Source organism: Fringilla coelebs (assembly GCF_963513975.1).
Source record: "Fringilla coelebs genome assembly, chromosome: 17".
In the NCBI taxonomy this organism is placed as follows: domain Eukaryota; kingdom Metazoa; phylum Chordata; class Aves; order Passeriformes; family Fringillidae; genus Fringilla; species Fringilla coelebs.
This window is the reverse complement of record NC_140043.1, coordinates 7,125,263-7,140,142: the sequence shown is the minus strand read 5'-3', so window position 1 is coordinate 7,140,142 and position 14,880 is coordinate 7,125,263. Positions and strand designations below refer to the sequence as shown.

Genomic DNA, 14,880 nt, shown 5'->3' with positions numbered 1-14,880 from the left:
TTACCTACATTTTATTCCAGCTCAGCCATCTTGCTTGTTGTCAGTAATCTAAAAGGTAGTAAATGTGTGATTTTCCAACCTCTCTGGGAAATATCTTTGTCCTGTGTTTGTATCTTGAATATTCTAGTTAAGACTGAAGTTCCAGAAAAGCCAGTCTGTTACATTCAGGTCATACATATCATTAGGGAGCAAGAAATGCAGACAATGTCCATTAAAACCTGTTCCATAAACAACTTCAGACAGAGAAAGCCAGGAGTGAATAAAAAAATGAGAGCGACTTTTATCTTCAGCATCCTGAAGTCCTATAAGCTGATAGAAAAAAAACCCAGGGCCTTTGTGTTACATAAAACAGCATTACATGGTCTAACAAAAACCTGTTTTTGAAGGGGAGAACACAGTTCAGAAAATGATGGTGGTTTTGGGAGAGGATTTTTGAACCCATATTTAAAGCTAATGCAAAGGTACAGATTCATATAAAAGCAGGAATTTGGGCATAAGGAAAGGGAACAAAAATATTTCATGAACAATAAAATTAATTCAAGAGGGTACTGTCCTTGGTCAAAGATTTTTTTTTTTTCATGATTTGCACTGACTGCTTCATAAATTTGCCAATAAAAGCTGAATTCCCACTTCAGCCATTCCTTCTAAATAAAAGTCTCTCCATTCTGGCTGCCTGTTTTCATGAAACTTGCTGGAATCCAGTATCTTTGAGCTCATTCCTCTCTATCACATATGGTTGAACTTGGCCAATGGTCTCAAAACTGACTGTGGTGGGGAAAAGGACACTCATAGAGACTTCTTCCTTCTGAGGATGGGGGAAATTCTCAGTGATGAATTTATAGAGTACTTCTTTCCAGGAGTAGGAGATTGGGAAATATATTGTAAATACTCTTTAGAAACTATATATTCAGCATTTCTCAGATCACCCAATTAATCTGCAATTGGACAATACTAGCCTGGCTGTAGGACATTTGTGATAACCAGAAAACCCCTTCAGATCCTTTCCAGCCCTTTCTCATCCCCTGTTTATGCACACTGACTAGTTCTGCTCCTAAATGGTAATGAAGGATCAGATCCTTTAGGCTAAAATTTTACTTAGTCTATATACAAACATAGCATGGTTTCTGTTGTTCCAAACCTAGTGAAATTAGCAAGAGATGCACGCTGGATTTATATGGGCTACCTCATCTCTTGCCGTTGTTCATCCTTTCAAAGAACACATTCACTCTCTACCTGCTTGATGAATGAGCTGCCAGAGAAAACACTCTGGAGGAATTCAGCTTCTAAAAAGGTTGATGTAGGATGCAGCCCTGATGCATTTGTCAGTAATTTGAAGGCAGATGTTGACTCCCCTGCCCTTTATCCAGCTTTGCATCACTGACCACTACACCCCTGGTTTTACAAGGCTGGGCTGGAGGAGTTGCAATTTCAGCTAAGAACCTGCCATGCAAGGAATTTAGCACCTGAGTTGCAAAGCCTGAAGAACACCAGTGCCCAGGGAGGAGCAAACAACTCTACAAATGTGCAGAGTATCGATGCTGGCATTCTGTTCATGAACAGAAATGGCTCCTTCAAATGAAATGCTCCTGGAAGGCAAGACAAGTATATTGTTTGCACATTGCAGGGAAATTGTGTATCACCATGGTATTCTCTGTGGGGAAACTAAAGACCTCCAGCCTGCACTGCTTTAGACACTCCTGTTCATTCTGACACTAAATGCTATCAGATTCTGCTGATGGAGACGATGGAGAGATGGAGATGACAATCTCCAGCAGAGCTTTCATGTGCAGGGAATACAGGACGGAGTCTCACATACTGAAGTAAATTCATAAAGTGATAAGTCAAGAGTAAAATCCACCAAAACAGGACTGTCTTGAAATACTAAGCATGTATGACACCATTCTCTTGTCAAAGAATGAATTAGACATGAAATAATTACATATTAAACAACTCTACAACACAATCTTTACATTTCAAATAACTACTTTAAAAACATCACAATTTTTACTAGCTTGATCTCAGGAGCTTGCACAATGATTTACAAAAACCACAGAAGAAACTCATCCAGAGTCTCAGAGTGCTTTGCATGACCCAGAGTTATACATTCAGTAAGAACAGATGGAAAAGGATAATTGAATTCCAGGCCAAAAGAGCATTATTTGAATGGAGCTTTGCAGTAAAATTAAGGACTGTGGGACATGTACGAGGAGTCAGTTCTGGAAGGCAGACAGTGATAGAAGACAGTTCTTGACTCAGCAGCAAGAAGTTTGCTGGAAGGAGAGAAGAGACAGAGGGAAGGAAAGGGGCAGACTCCGCCGTCTCCAGGAGACCAGCTGCAAAGGAGTCCAAGGAGCAAGGGTGTGGACTGAAAAACAAGGAGTACAATTTCAAACTGGATTCTCAAGCAAACAGAGCAGTCAGTGAGGGCCTTGAGATGCATGAAATGCAAATTTTCTCCACGAGAGACCAAATCAGAACTTTATGAGTTGTTGTGACACTCTCTCTTTGCTGCACCAAAACATCTGCGCTGTGACTGCTGATTCAGCATTCCTAAGGTTTGCATTCATCTGTTAGGCAAAACGTTGATGCTCTGACAGTGCCAGGCAGCACTCAGCTGAGAACAGATGTGGATCAACATCCTGTGTTCAGTGCTTTGCCACATGCAGCAGCTCTCCAGCAGTTTGCAGTGATCATGCACAAGGATGTGCAAGTCCAACCCACAGATTTCTTGTTTCTTGGAGCTGCAATTTGAGGAACACTCCAAGTGTTTGGGTGTTCCCACTCACATAGGTCTCCTGTAGTGGATGCTTTCTCATACAGGCCAGAAGATGTGCCAGTGACTTTTTTACGTTCTTGAATCAAAACAGGAAAGTGGCCAAACATTTGGAAATTTAACACTTGCGCAGTTAACCAGTGATTTGAACGAATGTTGTTGAGCAAGAACCTGAGAGAAACTTTTGGGAGAAATGCACATTGCTTTTTCAGTGAGACTTCCTTGGCTGATTCTATGGGAAGAAGACTGGGAACATACATACAACATTTTTCCATGTAAATAACAGCCCCTCCAAGACAAGAATGTAGCTCTTCTCAAACACCGGAAAAAGAGCATCAGGCTGCCATCCATAGTATGAGCCAGAAACCCAAATATTTGTATGAGATCAACTTCTGAAAAAAAATAGAAAAACATTTACTAGGAGCTTTTCCATTTGCATTGTTAAAGGATTGCTAGGGATTACACCCTTCTCAGCTGCTGAGTGCTGTGGCTCTGCCTTGTATAAAGGAGCAACAGAGTAGCTGTCAGCTAATCACAGGGGCACTAACACAGCAAATCATTAGAGACCTTTTACATTCCCTTTTAACAGACTATAGACTGTAGGAAAAATACCTTAAATAAGGCCAGTAGTGCCTTTTCATTGAGAGACCACAAACTAAATATAGAAAACAAGGTTAAAAGGCTCAGTTAAAACATCCATGCACACAGCTGACAGTACAGAGGTCAGTTTCTTTAGCTGTGGAAACTCAGTAGGCTGCAGACTGGAGAAAAGATGGCAAAATACTTTTCCTATTTTTTTGATTTGTGCCAACATGTCCAACACATTAAGCTTACTCTTCAGAGCCAATCACACTTGCAAAGAATCCAACCCTTGGGATCAGCAAAGCCAGGTCTTATAAAGGACAGATATTTAAACACAGCAGGGCAAAGATGGTAGAAATGAGAAAGAAATCAGCAGACAGAAGTGTGGCAAAGCACTTTTACATAAAGTGAAATGCTTATTTTACTACAGAAATTATGGGATGTTGTAATTAGGATTTGGCCAGCTGGGAGTGGGCATGACGGATTACATTATTAAAATTGGAGTGAATAAATATAATAGACCTTTAATTTTAATTATACTTTAAAAGAGCCTCGGTTTCCTTAGCCAGTGATCTTTCTAGTTCATGGCAGCAGAGTGCCAGACTACTAAGACTGCACACAGCACACAGTGACTTTTGTGCATTCTTAATAATAAAAATATTTCAGAGACAAATATGTTGCTTTTTTGTTGCAATTTTCTTTAAAATATTAATAATATAAAATATATCTCTTCTAACTATGCACACTACTTAAGAGGTACTACTTAATTTGTACAATAAATAATGAAAATATGTGGTTTGGTTTTTTGGGTTTTTTTTTTATTTTAAGAAATAGATATAAATTAGCAAAAATAGGAGCTCTAGATGTAATGAATTAGCATCCACAAAGTGAATGTGAGGGAGGGAAGTTGACAGAACATGCTCACTGTACCAAAATGGGCTGGTGGCAGATATGTCCTGATGTCCCACTGGTAGTCTGTCTCTGCAGCACTACTCACTTGCCCTCATTTAGAAACTCATAACCCACCAAAATTAAACTGCAACTAACAAACCTACAGAGCAGATGCTACTCAAACCCCTTTGGGCCACATAGAGGTTGTCTCCACTTACCTCCAGTTTTTCTTCGTTCTTTTGAGAGACCAGACTGTGGTGCATAACCCAAATCCTGAGTCCTCTGGGGAGAGCTAGATCCCAGATTTCTGCAGGGATGGGGCTTTAGCAGCATCTCATTCCTACCTACCTGTTCAATGGGCTGTTCAGTGTCTCCTCAGTCCCACTGCGAACCATTCTTCACCAAGGGATCCCCGTGGCTGCAGCCTGTGACTGTGTGTGCCAGTAGGAACCCAGGTGTCTCAGCAAGCCATGCCTATTATCCCTTTGGAAACTTAACCCAGTTTTGGTAATTCCCATGTATTAAAAATGAATGAGGTTAAGTGAAAATAATGAGGTTTTAAATTGTAATGTATATGAAATTGTTTTAATCTGCCTCTGGTTTTGAGTCTTCAGGGGTCCTTTGTTCAGCTTTATATTAGAGATTCTCCTATAATCTTGTGTTTCCCAGAGCTGAGCTCTCTGGGAAAATGTGAACAATACAATGCTCTGGATAAAAGTGCTGGAGCCAGTACCACTACAGCTGTTTCCACCTCAAAGGATTACTGTAATTTAGGAGAAGTATAATAGCACTAACATTAACTTCACCTCCCTCATCTAATGCTAATGGGCTGACTAGGAGGTAGAGTAAAAAAAGAAAAGGTGTTGATGAATCTTTTACATGTTGGACCCTTCACTTCTCGGTTATTGAAGAGCTTCCAACTCACAATGTCAACTCTTGGGGAAGGCGCCCTATTTCTATTTAGAAATTGAACAGGGCAGAACAGTTGGATGGTTTTCATAGCTGCTCACTGGTCATAAACCCCCTCACCTACCTTTGGGCATGACTGCAGGGAGCAAAGCCCACATAGTGCTGGGATAAGTCGGTGGGTGGTGGGCCAAGAGCAACCATCTGACCCAGCCAGAACCCGATGCCTTTAGGGGTTCTGGGGCTGCAAAGGAGAAGCGCCGCACTTTGGCACAGCAGCCACTACGGCAGGTGCCAGGCAGGCGGCTCCCGGCTCCCAGTGCCCACCAGGCAGGTCCTGGGTGTTCCCCGTCTTAGTCCTCAGCTCCGGCGGGAGTCCCGGAGCGCTGAGGGGAGCATTGCCCTGGCACCGCCGCGCGACTGTGGGGAAGGCAAGGGAGAAGCCCTGAAGGCCGGTGTGAGGATAGGTCGGGAGGAGCCCTGGGGGCTCGGTGTGAGGAGGGGTCAGAAGGAGCCCCGGGCCAGGGCGAGGGTCGGCCGGGGGCAGCGCCGGAGGGAGCTGGGGAGGGGGCCGCGTCACGTGAGCGTGTGTGGCAGCAGCGGAAGGATACCTGCACTCTGACAACCCCTCCCGCCCCTCTCCGCTGGCCGTAGCCGCGGCGGGGACCACCCGCTCCTCACAGCCCCGTCCCCAGCCCCTGCCCTCAGCAGGAGTGAGATAGCGGGGCAGAGGAAGGCGGGAGGGTGAGGGCGGGCGAGAGGCGGCGGCGATGGGCGGAGGAAAAAGCGTGGCAGGGAGGGACTATTTGAGGAGACCCTGACTGGTGAGGTGCGGAGTGATCCCGGCGAGTGAGCGGCCCCGCACTGAGGCCGAGGAGGGCGGCGGGCGCGCCGGGCGCCATCCCAGAGAGGGCTCCGCGCCTGCGCCGCTTCCGCCGCCGTGAGGGGAGCACCGGCGGCCGCCCCGTTTCACCGCCTGCCCCTGCCCCGCGCCCCTGCCCCGGGGAGCTCGCCCCCAGCCATGGCCCAGATACTGCCCATTCGCTTCCAGGAGCACTTCCAGGTGAGCGCAGGGGGGGCGGCAGAAAAGGCACGGGTTGGGGTCCCCCTCCTCTGCCTCACCCCGTCTTTGGTGGGGGGGGGGAGGGAGAGCTGCGGCCTAGGCGGGCCGGGGGAGCGCTGAGGGCGGGGAGAGGGGGCCAGACCGGGGGGGGAACCTTCTCCGTCCCCTCCTTCCTTCCCTGCGGAGCGCGGCCGCCGTCCCGCTGTGCGCCGCGGGAAGGCGTGCGGGGCCAAGCTCGCCCCCGGTGCGGACTCTGAGCTGCCGCTGCTGCTCATCCATCCGTCCGTCCATCCTTCCATCCCCGGAGTTGCGTCCCCGCGGCGTGCGGAGCGGCCGCGATTTGTGCAGAGTCACTCGTCGCCTGAGGGACCTCCCGCTCCGGGGAGGGGGCGGCGCCGCGCTGGAGCCGCGCTGCTCGCCCCGGGCACCGCGGGCGCTCCCCCGCCTCGGCTTGGGTGGACGCCGCAGTCTTGAAGGCGGATTGTGGTTTTTCCCTTTCACCCAAACGACCATCAACCTCTGGATCGCGAAGGTTCCTGGGAACCTCTTTTTGTGTGCAGCTATGAGGAAATTGGTGAGATGAGGTGCAAGAAACCATTTGGACTTGGAAGCTGCACAGCCGCTGTCCCTCCTTCCAAACATAACAATATTAAAAAAATCCTCCCCCAGAATGACATGCTTCTGTTCTTAATATCCTGTGAAAACCATAACGCCAGCATTGGAAAAGATCCATAGCTAATGGATGCAGCACAGACAAACCGGTTTATGTGTTTCCTTGTGACCTGGTGGCGAGGGAGGATTGTAAATGGAGTGAGAGAACAGCAGTCTCTGAACGTGCAGTTTGAGGCAGGAATTAAAGGAATTTGCTAAATGAATGAGAGAACAGGAAGTGGACTTGGCAAGTCATCCTTCTGTCGCTGTACCGCCCCTTTCTGTCAAATCGGTCATCCATTTCAAAATACAAACTAGGTATCATCCCCCAGTGTGGACTGCATGGCAGTCTGGGCATTTCAGCTTGGGAAATGGTAATGGCCACTTCCAGCTCCCTTTGGTATGTATTTTTTTGCTCAACTGGAAGAACTGTCCTGGTGACCCTAGGAGGAGCTCTAGCCAGAAAAAACCCCCAGTATTTAGAGTGAATTCCAGAAATATCTAATCTCTCTCTGTCCAAGGGAGGAGACAGACCTGTGTCTTCTGAATTTTCATGGGTTAGGAGAGTTTAACATGGTGAAGAATTCTACCACCCCCTCCCTGCCAGTGTCCACTCTAGCAGTGATTATAGTAATCTCAAATAGTGGCATAAGAGCTGCAGAAAAGCTGTCTGAGTAAGAAACTTGGGATCAAAGTGATTTTGTTGTCAGACTCTTTTTAGAGAGCATGTAGTTCTTACCATTTAAAACTGGCAAGCATAACCAGTGCTGTTGATTGTGTTTGATCTATACAATAGCAATGTGAGGACATACCACTTAATATGCAAGAGGTGTCCTGTGCTGCTTTGCATGTTAAATGACTGTTTCTGTGATTACCAGTGTTGTGCATCTTGCAGCGCTGCCAATATCAGCATTGTGCTACCTCAGGTTTTGGTGAGGGGCCTGCCCACCTCCTTTTCAAGGGTTTTGTACTGAAGTCATACTCTATTTTTTGCTCTTAAGCAATTTGATCTTATTGAAAAGGCTAAACCTGTGCTTGAGTTACTTTTTCTCAGCACGAAAGCTGCATGGAGGAGCAGGGAGAACCCTGGGGTGGCCATGTAGGAGCAAACTTCTTCAGCATTCACTCTTTCCTGCTTCTCCCCCAGGTTGAGTGCAGAAGCCCTAAAGCAGTACTCTGCTAAAGTCAGACTGAAATCAGTAGTAGCTGGGAGTAGGCATGCAGTAGCCTCCTCGTGCTGCTTCTGCAGTTGTCCCTACATGGTGGGATAAATAGGGAGGGAAAATGGAAGGAATGTAGGAACTCGTAGTGTTTGCTCTGGCTGGATATCTGCAGTACAGTTATATCAGCTCTAACTCACTGGATGCTGTAAACTAGAATCAAAAGTCACAAATTAATGTTACATGGTGCTTGTTGTCTGGTAGAGAATTCGTGAAAACATTAGGCCTTTTCATAATACTACACTGTCACACATATTTAGCCTTATCAGATTAATCTCTCTCCCCCCCCCCCCCCAACATTCCTTTCAAGTAATTGTCTTGACTATGGTTAAATTATCGTATTTTAAGTTAATATGGTAAATCTACTGTGCTGCTTTATGATAAAGCCAAAAAAGTTAAAATTCCATGTAATTGTTGTGTGTTTCAGTGATCCCAAGCTGTAAGATCTTTCTGTGCCTTAATTCAATCTGTGTACTGTTTCTACCTGTAGCCTTTTTAATTAATACAGCTGTAAGTGATTAGAATATTAGTGCTATAATTAATTCCAAGTTCAGCCTGTTGCTGATGAAACATTATTTCCCTTAAGTTCAGTGTCTTCCCAAGGTAATTGTACGTACTTTACTAAAAGAAGAACTGAACCATGCAGAAAGTGCTCTCCAAAGGAGCTAAACATAACTTGCAGTGCTAAATACTGAATGCTTCTCTCCCACTCTCTCTTGCTGGAAGTGGATAAATGGTAGTGTGAAGTGAAACAGTGATCTTGGTCCGTGTAGAATTGGAGGAGTGCTAGGGATCAAGCAGACTGTTTACATTCTTTGTGCAGCTCATTTTTGTCTTATGTTGATCATCCTTCTAACTGTAGTAGCTCCAAGCCTGTGCAGGAGGAGTAACTGCCAGTCACAGGGCATGTTAAATTTGAAGTTGTTACAGCTTATGTGTTCAAGTCGTGTGTGAGCTGGAAGATATAGAATAGTTGCAGTGAAAAAAAGATATCCAGGTCTTGTGGTAGAAGGAATTCAGTCTGTTTGTTTAGCTCCATTTAATGCAATTGAACAGTTATTTTTAGATATGAACTCTGTCACTATGAGTCTTCACAAATTCATAAAGAACTTTCATCTTGCTCATTTTTTCCCCAGAGGATATTGGAGTTTAAGTTCCATAGCAGGGGAGGGGAGTAAGACAAGGACTTAGTTTTTATCTGTCTGGTGACTGCCCAGCTGCAACAGTGCAAACTATGCCAAGTCCTGCTGCAGTGAGTTACTTGTGCATACTACCTAAGCTAATATGATTCAATCAGGTTCTTAATTCCAGCATTTCTGTTGGAGCAGTGAATTATAAATTATTTACCAGATTGAACTCTTCCAAGGGAATTGTAGTTTACAATGGAAGTGCAGTAAAAGACCAAATATACTGGTAGATAGACTGGAAGCAGTACTACTAAAATCCAGTGTACAAAGTGTTCCTGATCTAAAATTAGACTTTTCCTTCACTTAGTCATTGCTTTTGTCTCTTTGTGCCTCTTTGAGCTTTTTTCTCACTAGCAAAAATCTTCAGTTGTCTATGGGGAAAACTGTTGCTTAAGCAAGATCTCGGGTTCCAAAATTGGAGCCATCATCCCTTCGATGCACAGACATGTAGTTCTGCTGCCTGTTCAGTAACTGATACAGCCTCTTGAGCACAGCCAGCTACTGTGAGAAAACTCGTGTGCATGACATGCTCTCAACATCTTGGTGCAGCACTGACAAATATCCTGGTTTGAGCATAAAGGATGTAGATTGATTTCCATCATTTTCAAGACAAAACCACTTTCTGTTTGGATAGTCTGACTTGTCTTATTAAAAATTACTATCTGTTGTGCAATGGGCATGACTGAGCTGGATGATTTTCATAAGTTTGCTTTGGCTGGACATGTGCACTTAAGAAGCACTCAGGAATGTTTGCAAGCTTTAAGTGACTTTTTAGATTTGTATTCAAAAGGTAGAGCTAAATATTGTCTTGATTCAGCTATTCGGTGAAGAGCCTAAGTTTGCTCATTGGATTCAGAAGTGCCCTGCACATGGTAGTGCTAACTCATTTGATAGATGATTCAATCCTCATCACAAACATAGAGAAATAGATTTTTGTGTAGGGAGTTACTGTCAATGTAGATGAAAGCCTAATTGCAGCTGCAGCTCAGACCACTGGTCTTGCATGTTTTAGGTCTTACATACTTCCTTGGTGTCCCTCAGCTGTCAAAGTGGGAACTATAGCAGGAGATGAGGTGAGGGTGAGCAGTTGAGCAGGAATGTCCAACAATTACATGCACATCCTTACTGGGGATGATTAGAGCTTTATGTAGTAACATGAGTAATAGTTATGGGAAACTATTACTGCATTCTTGGTTTCTATTACGTTTAAAAAGATGTGTGCTTACAGAGCTTTTAGCAGGCAGTTTTTATTTGGGTCCATACAGCCTCTGTCCAAGCCTAACTCTTTTCTAATGGCCTTAGAAACAATAGTCGATCAGCTCTAACAAGCATTTATGCTCGAATTATGTGGCATGAAGCTGAATTGGGATACTTACACTAAACTCTGAAGATATAGTAAATTCACAGAGTTCTGACTCCAGTATTTTACTGGTGGTAGTGGAGTGTATTACTGGAGTGTCAGTATTAGACAGTAAGACTTAATTATTTCCCATTAGAGAAACAGACTTAGTTTGAAGACTAGAGATGTCGGTATCTGAGTTGGTCTGTGCTGGCTCAGCCTGGATTGCTGCACTTCACAGTAAGGGAAATGCATTAGAAAGCTCAATATTGAATAGAGCTCTTGTGTAAATGACATCTTGACTTAATTTCTTAGCAAATGGTACAATGCTGGTAAAGAACAGAGAAAGACTAAATATCATATTAATAATGGTCTTTCGTCCTGAATAGCTTGGTGTCTTCATTCATGTTGAGAAACAAATAATACATGTTAATCTTTACCATGTCAGTAACTTCTCAATATCCATAAAATGCTTGAAGGTCTTATGGTATCTAATGCACTCTGTAGTAGTACTAGATATCTATGAAGCAAAAATCCTTGTTTATCTGGTTCATTCAGCCTGATAATGAAAATGGTTCCATGCTCTGTGTGTAGCTAATGGGTGTTAGGGCAGGAGAGGCATTAGGCTGTTACCTGTGGAACAGAATGTTACCCTTTCCCCTACAGCAAGCCTTGCTGTAACCTACATGGGGGTGCTTGGTGAGGGGCTTAACTGGATTACCCAAAAGTAAAGTGTGGGTGAAATCATGGAAATGATGGTAAATGGAATCATGGAAATCATAATAAATACGTCTGGAATGACTGTGTAGTGGTGAATCTTTATTTTCAGAAGAAAACAGCCTTAGTTTGAGAGAGGGTACTGCTTGCCTAAGAAGCATAATAAAAAATGAAAATTTAGTAGTAGTAGTTAAGAGGCCTGTTCACTCCTTTACGAAAATAAACTGAAAATTTGCTAATTAATATATAAACCTCAGTAATGACCTGTAGCATCTTCACCTGAGGCCTTTTGAGATACATAGCTAAGTGCTTGCTACCTCCTGTAATAAAGTTATACTAATTTTATTCTTGAGGAACGGGGGAAGGTGCTTTAGAACAATGTTGTTCAGATCATCGTTGTTCAGATCATCGTAGAAGATTTGTCCTATCCAGAGTAAAAGTGGTGCTGGCTGTTGTACTTTATTTGATGGTAGAGGGATTCTGCTCATATTCTTCTGTATAGTCAGTAAGAAATATGCCTCTTACAGTGCCTCACATATCTCAGGAGGATACATACCGTTCCCCTAATGGTAGGAACAGTCTTCAGTGTTTTCAGACTGTTAAACTGTGAAGTGTTGTCGTCATTGAGTGAGGCTTGCAGTATTCACATGACCATCCTTTAGGGAGTTCTGGCATTCAGCCTTTAAAAGATGTGACAGGTTTCCCTAATGATAACGATGGCAGTGATACTCAAGCACAATTTAGCACTACCTTTTCTGAAGCCTTTGCTAAAATTTATCATATGTTAAAGCAGGAAATTTTAATACCAGGGTGTGATGCAAAATCGTACTTGTCTTAGTAAAGATACCCAAAATGCTTTCTTCAACAGGGACCAGACTTTGAAGTGAATAATGGTGGGTTTAAAGCTGAACTTCAAGGAAATGCCTCAAGGTTCTCACTTTGCAAAATGAGTGTCCGGGGGCTGTCTCTTGAAGAGTAGGTCAGACTGAAGCACACTAATTGAGAAGAGACCTTGAAAAAGCTGTGTTTCTGCTTCAATACTCTGGAAATACATCTGAATTTGGATTAATTAAATCAAGTTAGGAACTTAGCTGTGCTGCAGTTAAATCTCTTCACTACTCTTGTGACTCTTAATGAGTCTCTTGGCAGATGGACTCAGAACATACTCAGCATCAAAGTGCTTAAGTGTCAAATATGTGAGCATGTAATTTGTGGCAATATGTGGACATTGTCTGGTGTAGAGCAAGCAAGTAAGAAAGGTGGAATTAAGAGCCTATCATTTATTCTTCTGTTGTTCAAGGTCACAGAAGTTGATGGAGCTACAACTTGCATGTTTATTGGGTGCTAAAACATTGTGTGTTACATATGAAAGGTACACGGGTCGTCTTCATATGAAAACTTTTCCTTCCTGACGCAGAAGCCTGTATTAGCCACCTACCTGTTAGATTTATTTTCAAAACTCTGGGTACGAGCATGATCTGATGACCTTGTGCCTAAACTTTGATTTTCTTTTGGAATGAATGGCACCTGCTGAAGTTTACTGTTGTGTATTAAGTATTTACTCCCGAAGCGAGGTGTTTGCTGAAAGGCTCTCAGTTCTGCTGATAAACACTTATGGGAATGAGTAAATGTCTTTTTATGCATTCGTACATTTGGCTTATATTACATTACTGAAAGTTGAGTCTGTTGAGATTAGCAATTACTGAGCTGAATAGCTCTTCATTAGTCAGCTCAACAGAAAACAAGCAATTCCTGAGGCATTCTTGGGCACAGTCCTGACACATCACACTTAGAGGTATCTCTGTTACATATGCAATTTACGATTTAGTGAGTAGCATTACAGAATCTGTAACAAGCCATGATCACCCAGCTCAAACACACTAAAACAGTGTTTGTGATGCCATCATGGGACTTCTTGCCCAAGGGATGTAGTCTATTGTCTGAGCCTCATGGTGGTAGGTATCAAAGCAGTGTAATGACTCAGTGAAGCTGGTGGTAGACTCTATTCTGTCTCCTTGAGGGCAGTAATTTTTCACTTGCAGTGCACTGAAAAGCAGTATAGGTTAATCCTTTGAGAAGCTTCAGTGAAGCTGATGCAGTTCCTGTGCTTGAAAATCATCACTTTGGGGCATAAAGCAGGCACTCAGGCTTGTTACACTTATATAAGATGCAGCTTACAGATGCTGTGCTGCATAGGTAAATCTGATTTACTGTGGACCGGTGGAACAGTGATATTTGTTCACTACCACCTCCTCCTGTTAACTGAAATTGAGAGTGAGTGGAAATAAAGTTAACACAAAAGGATTAAAATTATATATATACATAGCTGTCTTGCAGGGGAGTCTGTTTGGCAGCTGAGAATGACTCCAGGTTACATTTAGAGTAACTACTTTGTGTTTACTATTGTATGGTTGAGCACAAGTTATGTTTTTAGAGCTGGATGTAGGGCTGGAAGGGGCCTGCATCACAACCCTTGCCTTTGTTGTTGAGACTAATGGCATGACATCTTGGGCAAGGAGAGATTAAATGATTGTTTATTTTAACACATCTTTCTTACCTTTCACTGGTAAGAATTAGGTATTCTGTGAAGTAAGATGAACAAGTCCACTTGTAGGCCAACTGAGACCTGCTGTGTAGACTTCCTTCTACACTGTTGCTAGGAGGGGGTTGCATAAGGCTGATTGATTCTTTCTGTACTACCCTCTGATGCTGAACATTGTCATTCTGCCACTTAAGTTTTGAACTTCAAATTTACCAGCCTTGCTAAAATTGGAATAGTGGTGCTACTGCTGGTGTAGTCTTTATCACATACTAGAACCAGGTTAAGTAATAAACACATAAGTTAAAACTCCTTTTAGTTTGCATCAATAATACAATTTCAGAATGTTTTTAGGACCTGAATGCTGACAATTATGTAGTTCTTTGCCTGTGGAACAAAGAGACTCAGAAGATAAATCGGAGTTCAGTAGTGTACGCTCTAGTCAGAGAAACTTGTCAGTCTTGCATTTCCTTCTGGAGGAGATTTTAGACATAGAGGCTTGAGTTAGACCTTCAACATGGGAAGGATAATAAAGTACTCTTTTCTTGTCTTTCTAGCTCCAAAATTTGGGCATTAATCCAGCAAACATTGGATTCAGCACCCTAACAATGGAGTCTGACAAGTTTATCTGCATAAGGGAGAAAGTAGGGGAGCAGGCACAAGTAGTGATAATTGACATGAGTGATCCAACAACACCCATCAGACGTCCAATTTCTGCAGAAAGTGCCATCATGAATCCAGCCTCTAAAGTAATAGCACTCAAAGGTGAGTCACCCTTTATGATTGCAGTATGAAAACTACTGTTTAGCTGTACTACTTATTAATGCTTTAAAACTTTATGTAAACCTTCTAAGAAGAATGTATATGAGGATAAGAATTCTGGCCTGAACTTGCATGCTGTATTTTTGGTGTAGTAGATCTTTCAGTAATCTATGGATGATTTTCCTCCAAGTGGATGTGAGTTGCTTGGACCTGGCACTGCAGCCTCCTATCCTCACTGAGGACCAGGTCA

General features: G+C 43.3%; 1 protein-coding gene across 6 annotated transcripts in view; it reads left to right on the top strand.

Annotated features, from left to right (window-relative positions):
- Positions 1 to 5,994: 5,994 nt before the first annotated feature.
- CLTCL1 (clathrin heavy chain like 1) overlaps positions 5,995 to 14,880 on the top strand; it is a 34,735-nt gene continuing 25,849 nt past the window's right edge. For all 6 annotated transcript variants that reach the window (XR_014616599.1, XM_084217539.1, XM_084217537.1 and 3 more), the window contains exons 1-2: positions 5,995 to 6,215; positions 14,426 to 14,633. Coding sequence is in view for 5 of the 6 variants with exons in the window: in XM_084217539.1 (XP_084073665.1) it covers positions 6,174 to 6,215; positions 14,426 to 14,633 (250 nt within the window). In the remaining variant the exon portion in view is untranslated. The remainder of the gene's footprint in view (positions 6,216 to 14,425; positions 14,634 to 14,880) is intronic.